The sequence below is a fragment of the Vanacampus margaritifer genome, chromosome 1 (assembly GCF_051991255.1).
Source record: "Vanacampus margaritifer isolate UIUO_Vmar chromosome 1, RoL_Vmar_1.0, whole genome shotgun sequence".
In the NCBI taxonomy this organism is placed as follows: domain Eukaryota; kingdom Metazoa; phylum Chordata; class Actinopteri; order Syngnathiformes; family Syngnathidae; genus Vanacampus; species Vanacampus margaritifer.
This window is the reverse complement of record NC_135432.1, coordinates 26,187,171-26,202,909: the sequence shown is the minus strand read 5'-3', so window position 1 is coordinate 26,202,909 and position 15,739 is coordinate 26,187,171. Positions and strand designations below refer to the sequence as shown.

At 39.6% G+C, this 15,739-nt stretch overlaps 2 protein-coding genes across 2 annotated transcripts; one reads left to right on the top strand and one right to left on the bottom strand.

Annotated features, from left to right (window-relative positions):
- LOC144034607 (keratin, type II cytoskeletal 8-like) lies at positions 1-4,351 on the top strand. The gene is made up of 9 exons (XM_077543498.1): positions 1-531; positions 1,619-1,827; positions 1,913-1,973; positions 2,075-2,170; positions 2,326-2,490; positions 2,840-2,965; positions 3,066-3,286; positions 3,377-3,429; positions 3,511-4,351. Exons 1-9 carry the CDS (start codon positions 73-75, stop codon positions 3,726-3,728), a joined length of 1,608 nt encoding a protein of 535 aa, XP_077399624.1. The 5' UTR covers positions 1-72; the 3' UTR covers positions 3,729-4,351.
- Positions 4,352-6,584: 2,233 nt separating this feature from the next.
- Positions 6,585-15,446, bottom strand: LOC144034601 (mitogen-activated protein kinase 12). The gene is made up of 12 exons (XM_077543485.1): positions 15,259-15,446; positions 13,795-13,924; positions 12,428-12,486; positions 12,204-12,315; positions 11,347-11,376; positions 10,760-10,807; positions 10,535-10,649; positions 10,381-10,452; positions 9,600-9,679; positions 9,410-9,488; positions 7,612-7,785; positions 6,585-7,516 (listed from the first exon to the last, which is right to left on the bottom strand). Exons 1-12 carry the CDS (start codon positions 15,390-15,392, stop codon positions 7,455-7,457), a joined length of 1,095 nt encoding a protein of 364 aa, XP_077399611.1. The 5' UTR covers positions 15,393-15,446; the 3' UTR covers positions 6,585-7,454.
- Between the last annotated feature and the right edge of the window lie 293 nt (positions 15,447-15,739).

Genomic DNA, 15,739 nt, shown 5'->3' with positions numbered 1-15,739 from the left:
CTCTCCTCTTAGTGCACTCCCCTGCTCTGCCAAACCTCTCTTTCTCTCTCTCTGTGGCTCCTTTTCTTCAAAATGACGTCCATGCGTAGCTCTAGAACTTTGCGGACCAGTGCCGTAAGTGGTAGTGGTGGCTATGGAGGTAATTATGGAATGTATGGCGGTGGCAAAGGGTCATTCAGCTCAAAATCTGCCATTAGTTATCGATCAGTTCCAGTGGCAGCCTCAAGTGTCACTATGCTTAGGTCAAGCATGAGTGGTGGTGGTGGTGGTGGTGGTGGCAGTGGCAGTTATGCCATTGGAAGTGGTTCAGCGTATGGTGGTGGTGGAGGTTATGGGAGTGGTTTTGGTTTCGGTGCTGGCAGTATGATCGGTGGAGGTATGATGGGCCCACCTATTACAAGCGTCCAAGTCAACCCGAACCTGCTGACCCCCATGGACATTAAGATTGATCCTAACATCCAGATGGTCCGTACACAAGAGAAAGACCAGATCAAGGGTCTGAACAACCGCTTTGCCACCTTCATTGAAAAGGTACGTGGCCCTTTGATGTTCATCTGGAAAGAAAAACCCATAACTTAAATTGGTGTGTTTATGCAAAACTGAACATTCATTTTCTGCTAATCTGAAGTGCCGCCTCTTTAAATAATGACTGAAATGCGGATGCTGCATATGATGTCTAAATATAGATTAATGACTTCATACTGTACTATAATTCCAAACTGCTTTCTTCAATGTACACGCTACAAGGAAAGCCACTTCCCATTTTACGTATCTATAGCCTTAGCTGGCCCTCTGCCACCTGTCTCTACAGTGGGAGGCAGAAACTCGAGAGTGGTCGTATCTAGTGTCTGATGCTTCTGAACTCAAGGGAGATCAGGTTATAAATGATTGGACTTGGAGGCCCACAGAGTGAAGCAGCATACCTGACCTACAACCAATAGAATTTGTGTAAAAGTGAAAGTTTAAGATAATGTGCATTTACCTTGTTGGACTGTAGATAATAATGCACCTATCTGCAATAAATGACTAGCGTATCATTTCAGAGTTCAGCAAGCTGAGGCCTAATCCATCTGATTTAGGGCAAATGGCAGAAAAGTACCCGGACTGATCGCTAGTCAGATGAAATTGATCAGTGACACTCCAGTGCTTGAGATTTTTCAGGAATTCTCAAGGACGGGCATTCGATAAAAGTGTGCTCCCTACGGGCCAAAAAGCAGAAATGCAAGTTGTCTTGGGGGAGGGGCTTAATGAGGTGCGGAAGCCAAAATGGAGGGATGGGCTTCAACCTCCTGCGGGCACTTTACTTCAGCTTTCAATTCATGTTCAGGAAGCAGAAGTTCAAACATGTTTGTCAGAACACCGCATGCTCTGAAATGATTTCATTACATTTTACAGCATTTTAGTTCAAATTGGATGTTGTGTGAGGGTGCCTTAAGGAAATTGGAAATTCCAGCAACGACAATATAAGTACATAATTTGGAGTGGTGGTGGTGATGAGGGGCCATGCAAGGAGTCACCACAGAGACCACACAAGGAATTATCTGTGTAACACTATTTGCAAGCCATAAAGGAATTCCATCCCTTACTCTACTAAGAGTGGATTTGAACTTCCATTTAGGTGCGCTTCCTGGAGCAGCAGAACAAAATGCTGGAAACCAAATGGAGCCTTCTGCAGGAGCAGACCACTACCCGCTCCAATATTGACGCCATGTTTGAGGCCTACATTGCTAACCTGCGCAGACAGCTGGATGGACTTGGTAACGAGAAATTTAAATTGGAGGCTGAGCTGAAGAACATGCAGGGCCTGGTGGAGGACTTCAAGAACAAGTGTGTCCCGTTTATTTATGTCTTAACAGGATATGATAGCCGCAATTTATTTTTAATGATCTTGTCCGTGCTTCCATTGTTCCAGATATGAGGATGAAATCAACAAGCGTGCTGCAGTGGAGAATGAATTTGTTCTCCTTAAGAAGGTGGATGAATCTTAAAAATAAATCAGCACGTGGAAAACTTATATGTGAAGACATTTAAATTTACTATCGTTTTGTCTCTATCATCGCCTCTTCTTGAACAGGATGTTGACGGCGCCTACATGAACAAGCTTGATCTTGAGTCAAGGGTCGATATTCTTCAGGATGAGATTAACTTCCTCAGAGCTGTCTACGATGCAGTACGTAAAACAAACTCACTTCAGTTCTCTTAATGAGCCCAGGAAATAAGGACTCATTTTCCTTTGGTATGACGACAGGATTCGATTCTGTCCTGGTTTAACCTGTAACTTAATAACAACCAAACTTCAAATTTGGTTTGTATATAATCTATTAGGAGCTGCGTGAACTCCAGAGTCAGGTCAAGGATACTTCTGTTATCGTGGAGATGGACAACAGCCGCAATCTGGACATGGATTCCATCATTGCAGAAGTGAAGGCTCAGTATGAGGATATCGCTAACCAAAGCCGTCAAAGCACAGAGGACTGGTATCAGCAGAAGGTAGGTGGCGAACGCAATGTCAAATGTAGACCTCAGCCAAGGCCAAGCAATAATGCTTGGTGGTCGTAGACTCCTTATATTGTTTAAAACATTGCTTGGAATTGGAAGTGCGGATACTATATGCCAACAGGTTCTGTTCACAAATGGAAATAAATGTAATTGTAAATTGTTTTGGTTGATAATGTTCCACCTCAGTCCTGTGAGTGTCAGTAAGGAATATTTTACAACATGCAGGAAATCCTGTATCCATAATTCTTTTTTTAGACCATGCTGGGAAAAACATTCAAATAACCATCTGTCCAAAAACACAACATCGGTGGCAGTGATGTTTCCACTCTTGTCCTTTCAGTATAAGGACATGGAGGCCTCTGCTGGCCAGTATGGAGATGACCTTCGCTCCACCAAGAACGAGATCGCTGAACTCAACCGCATGATTAGCCGTCTCCAGAATGAGATTGACGCAGTCAAGGGACAGGTAGGTCGTTCAGTTGAAGTTAATTCTGCATACAACGTAGGTCATTTCCTATGTTTTCAAACCTTCATGAACACATGGCGGCCAACTTTCTATTTTGCAGCGTGCCAACCTGGAGACTCAGATAGCTGAGGCCGAGGAGCGCGGTGAGATGGCTGTAAAGGACGCCAAGCTCCAAATCAAGGATTTGGAGGATGCCCTACAAAGAGCCAAGCAGGACATGGCCCGCCAGATCCGCGAGTACCAGGAACTCATGAACCTCAAACTGACTCTTGACATTGAGATCGCCACCTACAGGAAACTGCTGGAGGGCGAGGAGCAAAGGTACTTGGCTTGGCAGCTTTCCCTTCTGAAGATGTTTGTAATCCATTATTGGTGTGCAGTACTAGAGTTTGTTTTTTAATTACTTTGCAGGCTGGGCAATTCAGATGCCACCATCCACATCCAGTCATCCAGTAGCGGCACCAGTAAGTATTGACATTCAATTCTTTCATTTTCAAACCACGTTTATATTATTTCTGTTTCATTTGTCACATTTCCCTCACCAGGTTCTAGTGCAGGAGGTGGATATGGAGGAGGAATGGGTATGGGCTATGGTGGAAGCATGAGTATGGGCCTGGGTGGAGGCCTGGGTATGGGCATGGGGGGTGGAAGCGCTAGTATGAGTGGAGGCTACGGCAGCATGTCCCGCATGAGCAGTGGCGGCGGCGTTGGCGGCAGCAGCTCCATGATGACATCGAGATCCACAACGATCTCTCGCCGTTGATAATAGTCCTCCCGGGCCCATTTTCCCTCTTCCTGTCTGTCATCAGGCCACTACTTGGAAAAACCTTCCTTAGCTTCCACATACCAATGCATTTACTGTTCTCTATACTTCTATACTTCTTTGGTTTGAGCAGCACACACACTCAGAGAGTCAGAGGTTCCATCACGATCCAAGCAGAGGCAGAACCATTTTCAGAGCACCAACAAAAAGCAGAGCATGCAGATGAGTCAGTCCTTTCTTGTGCTCGTGGCTGTCTTTTAGTTGCTAGACAAGCACAAACTTGTAGTTGCATGACAGTGAATCGGAATCCCTGCAATGCAACTAATCAGTGCATGCTAACATGTTAGACACAGGAGGAGGTTCAGATGTCTTACACAGTAATTCAAACCTAGAAATGTATGACATGGTCCTCTTTTCTACTGCCTTACATGTCAGCGTGTATGAAGCAGCCATACACCATACATCATGTTCACTTGATTTCTGGCATATCTGTCTGAGAGAGTAAGCTCAACAGCAGACACATTTTCATCACTTCCGCTTGATTATGAATGGAAAACTCTCACTTGGGGCAACCATGTTGTTCTCTACTAAGCCTGGAATAAAGGTCAATTGAGTCAATCTGACTTTCAGTGTTTCTTGTGTATATTTAGATAACATTCACTGAAGTCTGTTCCATGCCTGCTTTGTTACTGTTCCAAGGGGGACGTTTACATACAGAAATTGTAGTACGGTATCTTGAAATGTAAAGCACAGAATTGCTGAAAATTAACATCTATCTTAAAACATATTTACGTGTGTCAATCAATAAAATACAATGTAAATGTGACCACTAGACACTGTAAGCAGTATGGGCACTTGATGCTTAAGGATATTTATGTATTTATTTATTGTTAATTTATTTCAAGCAGCAATCAACATAAACAATATATCAATTAGCTTGAAAAGGAGTGAGAGGAAGAAAAATATATTAAGTCCCACCCCCAATCTAATAAATATCAAACTTTGAAAACTAATTTAGCTGCTTTCCTGTAAGCTTGCAGTAACCAACAGCGGTTTCTATGAAGACTGAAAAACAAGTGTGTTTACAAACAGAACTAAAACAACGTGTGTGATATGTATAAACATAGCAACATAACATAGCAAAGTCACCAAATATGACTGAAATGAATTGTAATTGTAGACTTCAGACTTCAGCCAATGACATTGCTCTTGTATGTGTTTTTTGAATGGCTCCTTAAAAAAAAATTATGTGCTCCTAAATGTTAAATGTTCAAGTCATTTTGAAAGTGAATCATCATCGCGTGCTATTTTCAGGAACAAGTCAGATCATGTAAATTACAACACATATCTGTGAAAGATCAATGTGGATTCAAATTTGGCCTAGGAATTTGACAGACTAAATCCACTTTGACGTGCAAATGAGTCTTTGTCACACATCACTTCAGGTCATTTGATGTGAAAGAACCGGATTTTTACCCCTCAGTTTCTCGTGCAAATGCAACCACGCAAAACCCTGTGGTAAGAAACCATGTTTCACTCTTTTCGTAGACAGGCACGTGTTCATTTCGTGCCGGGGCAAGTCTAGTTTACCATTATTGGCAATTTGGCAAACCTCGTTGCACCTCGCTGGCCATTCCGGCATATTCTATTGCACAACCCCGGCACATTTGGCAATTTGGAGACTACATTTTAGACAAGCTAAAAACAGGTCTAAGTTGTGGCGCAGGTTTGCGTAACGCAATTTTGGGGGATTTGATCGAGGCGCAGGCAGATTCCTCTGTTGAAAGTTAAACTACCACTGATTGCCACAGCCACCTAAGTGGGGCGAAATTCATTCTCCACAATTTGACCCATCCCCTAAGAGAGAGGTGAGCAGCAGTAGGGGCCGTGCTCGGGAATCATTTGGTGATCTAACTCCTCAATTCCAATCCATAATGCTGAGTGTCAAGAAGGGACCCATTTTTTGTCTTTGGTATGACCCGGGATTGAACCCACGACTCTATCACTATGTCACTGAGCTGATGTGTGTGGTGCAGGTCATAATATTTTATTCATATACATTTGAATAAAAAAGCCTGTATAAACCAATTCATCGAAATAATTATTAGCATTGTTATTTTAAAAGTATTTTTAATAGCATAGCACTGATCGCATGGCATAACTATGTGGAGTGGGGGTGATGCCGGATTGAGGGTAAAAAGCGGTCTCCATGCAAATGCCCATCCACAGAGACCAACTTTACATCATCTGCAAAAGTAGATCTTATAGTTCCTATTCATATATTCATATAATTTGCACATGCCGATCTCCTGCATCTGCATGGCAGCTCTCTCTGCCATCAATTTAAAGAGAATGAAGGGAGCTGCTTCGATTAGCTGGGAGTCGGCTGCGTTCCCTTCCATAACGTTGCACAACGGAGCAAAACGCTCACTTCTGCCTGCGCTTGTCTACAGTAGGAAAGTACAAAAAACAAAAGAATACTCTCCCCACTGTTAGATTGCTATTTGCGCTAGACTTGTGCTAGACACAAAAATAGGGTCAAAGGTCTTCTTAACACTCCATGAGAAATACACGTGAAAAGAAAATGCAGGACTTGTGCTGTAGGTCATCATTAGCTGACATTAAATCTCATTTAGAAGCATTTGCATTTTTAGTTGTTTTGTTGCTATGAATCATTGAATAATCACTGACCATAATGTTGGTAAAATCTGAGACAAGATTGTTTAAAAAAAAAAAAAGAAGAAGATAAACAAAAGGTGAGTTTCTATTGGCATGATCAGAGACAGAGAGGTATTCATTTGAACAGTTTATTATTGCAGTTGTGTTAGACTGCAGTTCATTATACTGAGAACTGAATTCCATTATTTTGTATGTTGTCTGTCTCATGCAATCAAAATTATGAGCTCTGCAATTGATTCAGAATTTACAAAAATAAAATAAAATAATTATTTGACATATACACAATTTACCTCAAGTTGTCAAAAACATATGCTGTACATGACCCAACACTTGTTTATATTGTTTTCACACTGTTTTGGCTTGTTTGAATTGATCTAATGCTGCTCCCTAGTGGTCATCACTATAACTCCAGATGACTACCGCTACTGAGAGAATCATATTTAGTGTTCAAATAAAAGCCTTACACTAATGCTTATTTATGCACAAAAGATAAAGAAAATAAACCAATATATAAATGAATAAACACATAATTGCGAGAGCTGTCTTCATAGAATCTACAATTCTTATTCATCCATCCATCCATTATCCGAACTACTTAGCCTCACGAGGGTCATGGTGGAGCCTAGGTTTATTCAACATTACAAATATTTAAATACTTACATGCTCACATTTGTTTGGGGGAGGGATTAACAGCAAAAAACATTGTATAACACATACATAAATATATTATGGCAGAGGTAATAAATGGAACATTTCAACATCATATTTGTTATGCAAAGTATGGCCATACAATACTGGCCAGAGATTTATTGTGTTAGCGCATAGCAGTATATTTAATTTCCAAACGTGAGTTTCAATTTTTCTTTTTGTTGCATGTCAACTCCTCCAACTTTAGTTCATTTTTCTAAAATGTGTGTACAACTCATAGAATAACATTCACATGGGCAGAGCTAGCTCATAATCATTTACATTTAGCTTGTATCTGATTGCAAGAAGAATATTAAAAGTATTAAAAATCAAAGACGTTGTTGGTGCCGACATATCTCCTTATAAGGCTGTCTGACTGGGGTCATCTGGGTCAAAAGTCATGATCTCCATGTGGATGAGACCTGAGAGGATGAAGAAAATAATATATAGGAGAAAAGCCTCAGTTGTGAAAAAGTCTCATCCATCATTATAAGACTACCAAAACAGTTCGACTTACTTTTCCACTCCGCAATGGCAAGCTCTAGGCTCTCAAAGGAGTCGTCATAAGGCTGAGAGTCGGGCTCGCTCTCCGGGTCATGATATTCGGCCATGAAGGCGTGTGAAAGTCCCTGTTTGGCTGTCAGCCTTGTGTCCGGATCCAGCAGCAACATGCCCTCCAGTAGCGACACAGCTGCAGGCACCAATATGCACGAAATCTCTCAATCATTTTATGATGTCAACATTAGTGCTTTATCCATGAACAGGGTTGGGAGGGTTGCTTTTAAAATGTTTTCCGTTACAGTTACAAGTTACCTGCTAAAAAATGTAGTTATTAACGTAATGCAAGTACCATAATATTAAAATAATGTAACTCGATTAGTTTGGATAACTTTTGGATTACTCCAATACCGAGTATGCTCATGAAGACAAAATTTAAAAAAATATCACCACAATATATATTATATACAATGTGCCCCTGCTTTTTGCGGGTGATAGGGACCCGGGCAGCCTACAAATAGCAAAAATCCTTGTGTACTTAACATCTATTAAAAAGCATGTAGGCTATTGATAGTTTGATTGATTGATTGCGTGAGTGATTGATTGATTGAAGGCCATATGCTGTTTTCGAACTGTCACTGAAATGAAACAGTTAACTGAGGGGGTGCAAAACTAGGTATACAGTTGTAAAAACAAAAACAAAACAATACATTCAATACTTATTGTGTTTATTATACAAACAAGCTTTGTGAACTTTTTTTGTCACTATAATTATACTGATGAGATACTACTATAAAGCTACTTTTGCACCACCGTCTATAACAGCACTAATAATTTACCGGTAATAGGCCTACCACCAAGTAGCTGAAACCAGTGAAGGAAATATAGCTAAAGACTGAATCTTTGGCTAACTTTGGCTATATTTATCCACAAAATACCTCCCCAACGAAACTTTCGATTAGTAGTAGTTGACAGGGGGGGAAAAAAAGTTTACCCAGAAATTGAGTGGGGGGATAAGATCATTAAAACTGGAGTGATATGGACCTAATTAGTCACACATGAATATAAAGTTAACAGAATATACCTGCTTGTCCTCATTAGGGTCACTGGTTTAGCTAGTCTATCCCAGCTGACTTTGGGCGAAAGGTGGGGTACACGCATGTAGTGCTACTTGTCAGGACGGGGAAGCTTGGGGACCCAAACGCGGGAAGACAAGGCGAGGAGGCAGAGGCCCAATCAAAAAAAAGGATTTAATTTCTATGAAACAAAAAGATCTTCCAAAGTACAAAATAAAACAAATGGGAGGGAACAAGGGAAAACCGAGCCGCATGACATGGGACACTGACACGGAAAAAACCGAGCAGCATGACATGGGGAAAAACAATGAACCCACACAGACAGACAGAGGGGAGACAGCAGACTAAATACACAAACACTAACGACACAACAAGACACACCTGGGCAAGACACAAGTGGCTGAAGGCACTGATTGGATAACACGAGGAAGGGCAGGATCACACTTAACAAGACAAGGAAGACACACAAGGAAAACAGAAACTACACATGACACTACTTAATTCGGATGAATAAAGTAACTACTGTACATTTAGGAATAAATATTAACAAAATATTCAATTATCTAACAGATTGAGATAACGCCAAGCTATCCAGATGCATTATGGAAAATGTCACCTGGCCAGAGTTTTCAAAAAGACACTTTCCACTTATCTAAAAACAGTTCACATGTGGACAAAAAGTCAAATTACATATTAACATCCATATTCGTCCATAGTTTGGATAAAAGGAGATCTACCCACCTTTTTCCTCCATGGATGGAAACACCTCTTTAAAAATTTTCTTCTTTTGCGCAGGGAGACCTTGAACATAAGACTGTGCCTGGAAAACACGTGAATACATTCCATTATTGAATGTTTTTTTGGCATATAAAATGCCCACTAACATGTGCCAGATACAAACTGTGGCGTGAACACCACATACAAAACTCACATCTTTACTCTGCATCTTCTGCACCAAAGTGGAGTCTGGTGTTCCAGTCAGACGAAGGATCTTTTTCAGTTGATCAATACCTGCAAAAGCTAATTAAAGAAATCTCAGCTTGCGAGCAACAGAATTCTGTTAAAAGGCATTTAAGCAACTGTCCCCATTGGCACAACTGTATTACATTTTATATTTAGAGCTGTTTGTAATACCTGCACCACCATGCTGCATACATGATAACTATGGTTTAGCCATTGTTCTGCACTCAACTGGACATGAAAAGTATTCACATCCCTGTTCAAATGCCAGTTTTTTATGATATAAAACATGAGACTAAGATAAATAATTTTAAACTTCTTTCACAATTAATGTGACCTATAATCAGTACAACAGGTTTTTGTGTGTAAGTGGCTGTGTTCATGATAAACCAAGCACACTCAAATTAATTATTTTGGAGTCAGCACACACCGCCGTTTGAAGTCCATTTGATTTAACCCAAATAAAGTGAAGCTGTTCCAGTAGGCTTTTCCAGACACTGTATATCAAAAATATTAATTATTTTCTTTGATATCCCGCACATCACAAGAGACCCAAGGTGTCTGGGGTAAAATGAGAAATTAATTAATAGATAATTTAATAAATTATTTTATGATTTGCAATGGATCATCATCCTCTTGTTCTACATCAAAGCAAGACAATCACTGAAAAAATCCACCAAGAGACATAAACATCCTACAGTTAGTGTTCAAGCTTGTGTCTCTTGTAATGGAGTCTCCATGTTTGAGGATATTGTCATGTCCAGGAAAGAGAACTTGGCCGGTGATCATCTCGGCCAGGATACAGGCAGCTGACCAGACATCCACTGTGACATATGGAAGACAAATATTTTGCTGTGATGTAATTGAAAGTGACCTATTTGAGAAATATTTGTTACCAAAACCTACCTGTCTGACTGTAGTGCATCCAGTTGAATATGACCTCTGGAGCTCGGTACCAGCGGGTCACCACGTAACCAGTCATCTCAACCTCTGTCTGCCTTGCAAGCCCAAAGTCCAATATCTGATGAGAAGAAACTAAACATTTACCATGAAGTGCTTTCAAAAACGGAACTAAAACATTGCGGAGCATGTCGTTGGATGTTTTTTTTTTTTTTTTTTACTCAAGTATACCTTTAGTTCACAGTTCTCGTTCACTGCCAGGTTACCAGGTTTTAGGTCCTAAAAACAGAATCAGTATTACAAGAAGAACCGCAAAGCACAAGGCAACAGAATTTGAGCAAAAAAACATTATGCTGACAGTTGAAACCACTCTCTGATCCATAAAGATCAAATCTAAATAAACACATCTACCGGTAAATGTTATATAAAAAGCTTTATCTTGTTTTATGCGTCAATAAAATTTTTACTATTTCAAGCTTTTTTATTGGTAAGTCATACTGACTAAAGAAGGGCGCCCAAGTCCGGTCCTTTCGAGCCCCTGTTTTAGATGTCACCCTCCTCCAACGCACCTGAATCAAATGATCAGCTCACCAGCAAACTTTGCAGAAGAGAAGCCTGATAATGATCCAGATCATATGAATCAGGTGTATTGGAGGAGGGAAACATCTAAAATAGGCTGGATTTAGGCACCCCTGGATTAGAGGTTTAGATTTTAGCAGTAAATATAGTCACTTAAGCAAAAATGACCACCTTTCAGATTTTTGTTAACCGGCAAATAAAATGCCATGCAGTGTAAATCAACATTTTTACATACTAACCCGGTGGATGATGCCAGCAGAATGAATGTACTGAAAGAGGGAAAACACAAGTAAAAGATAACGATATTTTAAAAATATATATATATTTTCTTTATGTACATTATGTCCAAAGACAAGCTATGTGTCAAATGTTCATTATTGAAAGGCATATTTTTTTCATACTTAAATCAAAATCATTCACTTTTTAATATTACAAAAAACTAGCCTTTACAGTGTAATATAGTTAAATTTAGGCTAAACTATTATTAAAGGACCACTATTACTAAAAATGGATACTTTGGATCACAACAAAAACATCCTGAGCAAAGTTTTTTTTTTTCAATGTTCACAAGCTAACAAAAAATGTCATTTATTTGTATTTGATACAGAAATTGTTACCGTTGTTTTTTTTTATCATGAAAAATGTAAGAGCAAACTTAACATTGATCATTTTAAATTAACATTGAATGCACAAGCATATAAACTGGAGCAGAGTTAAAGAACAAACTTGTGCAGACAGTAGCTACACACAAAGCTTTTTGACAATGATTTTCAGACTTTCTAATAGTAGTAGATAGCAACTGTTATCGCGTGTTCTCATTTCTCTTTCCATCTGCATTGTCTGGCTGTATGACCTTTGGGGTTTCAGGTAGCCTACATGTGAAGCAGATGACCTCAGCTTAGCAGGGGTTGCCTTCACTACTTACAAGGATTTAAAATTCAATACAATATTTTTTTCGGAATGCATACAGCATATCTGTATTGTATGTGTTATTTGTTATGTTTCTCTTAGAGCATTGAAAAAAAGGGCTAGTATTGTGTGTGTGTGACTTATCACTTGCGTACGGAATAAAGAATACACAGAATCACACACATACCTTAAGTCCTCGAAGAAGTTGGTAGAACAGGTATGTGATAATGCGATCAGTTAATCTGCGCTTCTTCATGATGTGGCCCAGATCCTGCGCTACAAAGGGCATCACCATATAACTAGATGTTCGGAAAAGGAAAAGAAAAGACAATCATGGGGGTAAAAAAAAATGATTAGCAACACAACTGTAGGCAACTGCTAACAGAAGAATGTGCTTGCTTGTTTACTCACAAGGTTTGAAATTTCTCCACAGAGGAATCAGGTGTGAAGACGTCCAGGAGGCAAATGACCTTTGGTGGCAAGCAAGGGGAAAGGGGCACATTCAGTACGAGAGACTTCATACACACATCCATTAAACACAAATATAAATCACAAGATACAAACCCTGAATATTACAAAACTTTTCGGTTCTTATTGAAATCCATCTTTCCATCCATTTTGTCCTCTGCTCACCTGCACCAAAATGTGGCATGACTTATGCAGACATCATTTATTGCCAAATAAGAAACAACAAATGATTAAAAGTGAAATAACATTTTAGATGAATTGCTTTTTCCTAGTCACATAACATGTTGTCCAGGACATTTGCTCCAAGGTAGAATTCATGAAGCACAATCATTTGTTACCAAAAGTTCAATTGTACTGCGGTAATGGTATCAGTGCTGATTCAGAAGTACGCCTGCTGTTTTGACAGTAGCATGCAGTCACAGGATCCTTCCATGAATATTTTAGCACAGAATGTGAAGTATTTATGTATACAGTGATGTATGCACATTACACCGATGGGCTGACTAATAACAGAATCTTGGTTTGCAGGTTAGAACAAACTGATTCATAGCACTAACAACCAGTATTGAACAAGCACTGTCAGTGTGAAAGGTGTGTTTGAAATTAGCATGTGGCATCCATGACCACAATAGTTGCCTTGGCATCATTTGGGCAGAAGGCTCTGCTGCCCCACAATAAAAAAAAAGGAGGGTTACCATGAGTTCATTTACACATCAGTTTGCAATGGAATCATTTTATCTATGAGAAAAAGTATCTGTCAACCTCCAAGCGTTGGATATAGTTTGGCATCTGTGTCCTGAATACAAATTGTCATTATGTGTTGTGTAAATTGTTTCTGTTTGTGGTACTTATGGAGTATGCTGAATTTTCATACTCAAAGCAAGCTTGTTTTTTTTGTTTTTGTTTGAAGACAATGACATCCAAGGACAATTATGAAGCAAAGTTTTTAGCCTTCTTTCCGGATTAGCCGCAAAACCAAACCGCTATATAGTGCTGTATACAGGAAAGCCTGTCGTCACAGGCAGAAACACTGCATGGACCGTGCGGGTTCTAACAACAAACAGCACTCCCAGCCTGGCCTAGGGCTTGGATAAGATTATAGGCTTTTGTTGAATTGTCAACAAAGTTTGCTTGTCCTCACAATCGACTTTGTTGAATGAGACAGATGAGGAAAAATGCAGTTGTTATGAATGCATCAAAACCTAAATTTCATCATCCAGCCTTGAGGTCTGTACTTGCACTTGGGAACACTGCAGTTAAATATAGGACTGAACTTTTAAACAAAAAACAAACAAACAAAAAACACATACATTTTCATGCTCAATGTGGCGAAGAAGCCTGAGTTCCCGGTAAGCCCGTTTGGTGTGGATGAGGGACTGGAAAGGACGATACAGTTTCTTAATGGCCACCTTCTCCTTGGTCCTCTGGTCAATGGCAGAGCTACCACAAACACATTAGAGAAGACATTAGAGACTCTTGCAACCATTACAGTCTTCTCATCTACATCTCGTGAAAACTGTCACTAGCAAGATATGATAATGATGGTGATAAACAATAATTACATATTTATATATAAAAGTATATGAAGAACAAAGACTGGAAAAAAATGGCTGACAATCTTGTACGAGTTGAGAATGCAAAAATAGAGGGGGGGGGGGTGTTTTTGGCTACAAGGTAGTTGGATAGAATTTGCAACTGCAACATGGCTGGAAACTACATGAATATTAATAAATGTATTAACTCATTAACTGCCATTGACAGCTATAGACGTCAAAAATTCATTTTGAACTATTTCTATTAGTTTCAGTTTTTGTTAACAAGAGTATGAAAACCTAGAAATAAATGTAGTGTACATTTAGAACAGATCAAATGTGATTAGTCATGAGTTAACTATTGAAGTCTTGCGATTAATTACAATTAAAAAAAAATATCGTCTGATGCCTCTAATTTTTTGAAAAATATTTTCTTTTTTGCTTAATTAATTATTTAAACTCAAGATTAATCACAAACTTTATATCTGTTCTAAATGTACAATACATTTTTTCTAGGTTTTCATACTCTTGTTAACAAAAGTGGGGGAAAAATGTGAAATAAAAATACTTCAAATGAATTTTTTACGTCTATAGCCGTCAATGGCAGTGAATGAGTTAATAAATAACTAGTTGCATTACAATACAGATATATTGTGGAGATGTGCATAGCTGTTGAGCGCATTATATATATTGGGGAGTAGCTAATGCAAGTTTGTTGGTCAGTGGTTTATCGTAAGATGCAGTATATGTTATCACTGTGGGCTAAGTGCTTCTCTGCTGGCGGATGAGATTCTTGCATATCAGTGGACCTGCACTGACTTGCTGACTTGCCTGAGGCGCACAATAGTGCTTCAGTTTGCAGAAGGCAGATAGCTGCGGGTGCAACAAACCGATGAGTGGAATGCATACTTTAAGCGTATACACACTCTGCATTGACTATAGTCACATTACTGTACTGACTGTGAGTTTCAAGAAGCTTTAATAATGACCTCTGGCCATTTATAAACAGGATGAGAAAATGGCGCATCTCTTTTATGGGCATTTAGAGGACTGATGTCATGTTGATTCTACATACAGTATGTCCCTGACATGCTACCTTCTCTAAGATAGTAACATAGCAAACTGTGTCAAGTGTTACATAATATTAACCATTAGTATATACATTAAAATTGAGTAAAGTAGAGGCAGCCAATGTAAATGTAGAAGCTACTGAGATATGGATGATGTGCCAGTTAAACTCACCAAACTGTCCCGTAGGCACCAGAGCCAACTCCCCGCAGCGCCGTGTATCTTTGCGGGACTTCCCACGTCGTCTTCTGGATCTCCACTCTTTGGAAGCCATGTCTAACTGGAGAGTCCCTCGGTGGAGAGTCCATAACTCAATTGAAATGTATACTCTAAGAAGTCTGGCTAGTACACAGTGTGTGAGTGTAACCAGACAGGTGAGAGAGTAGCAAAGGTTGAAGGAGCCACGCCTCTCTGTGCGGAACTTAACCTGCGAGTGACACATAAAGCCTTCCCTTCTTGGTCTTCTGAAAGATGGGATGCATTTGATAAATGTGTACTATGAAAAACAACAATAACAGCAATGGTTGTTAAAGTGTACTACTATCTAAACTAAACCATCCTTCCATCCATTTACTTGCACGGGGTTGGGTCGCAGTCAATGCCTATTAGGAGAAAAGGGAACAATGAATTTAGGAGCTGTGTTGTCTTCATTTAT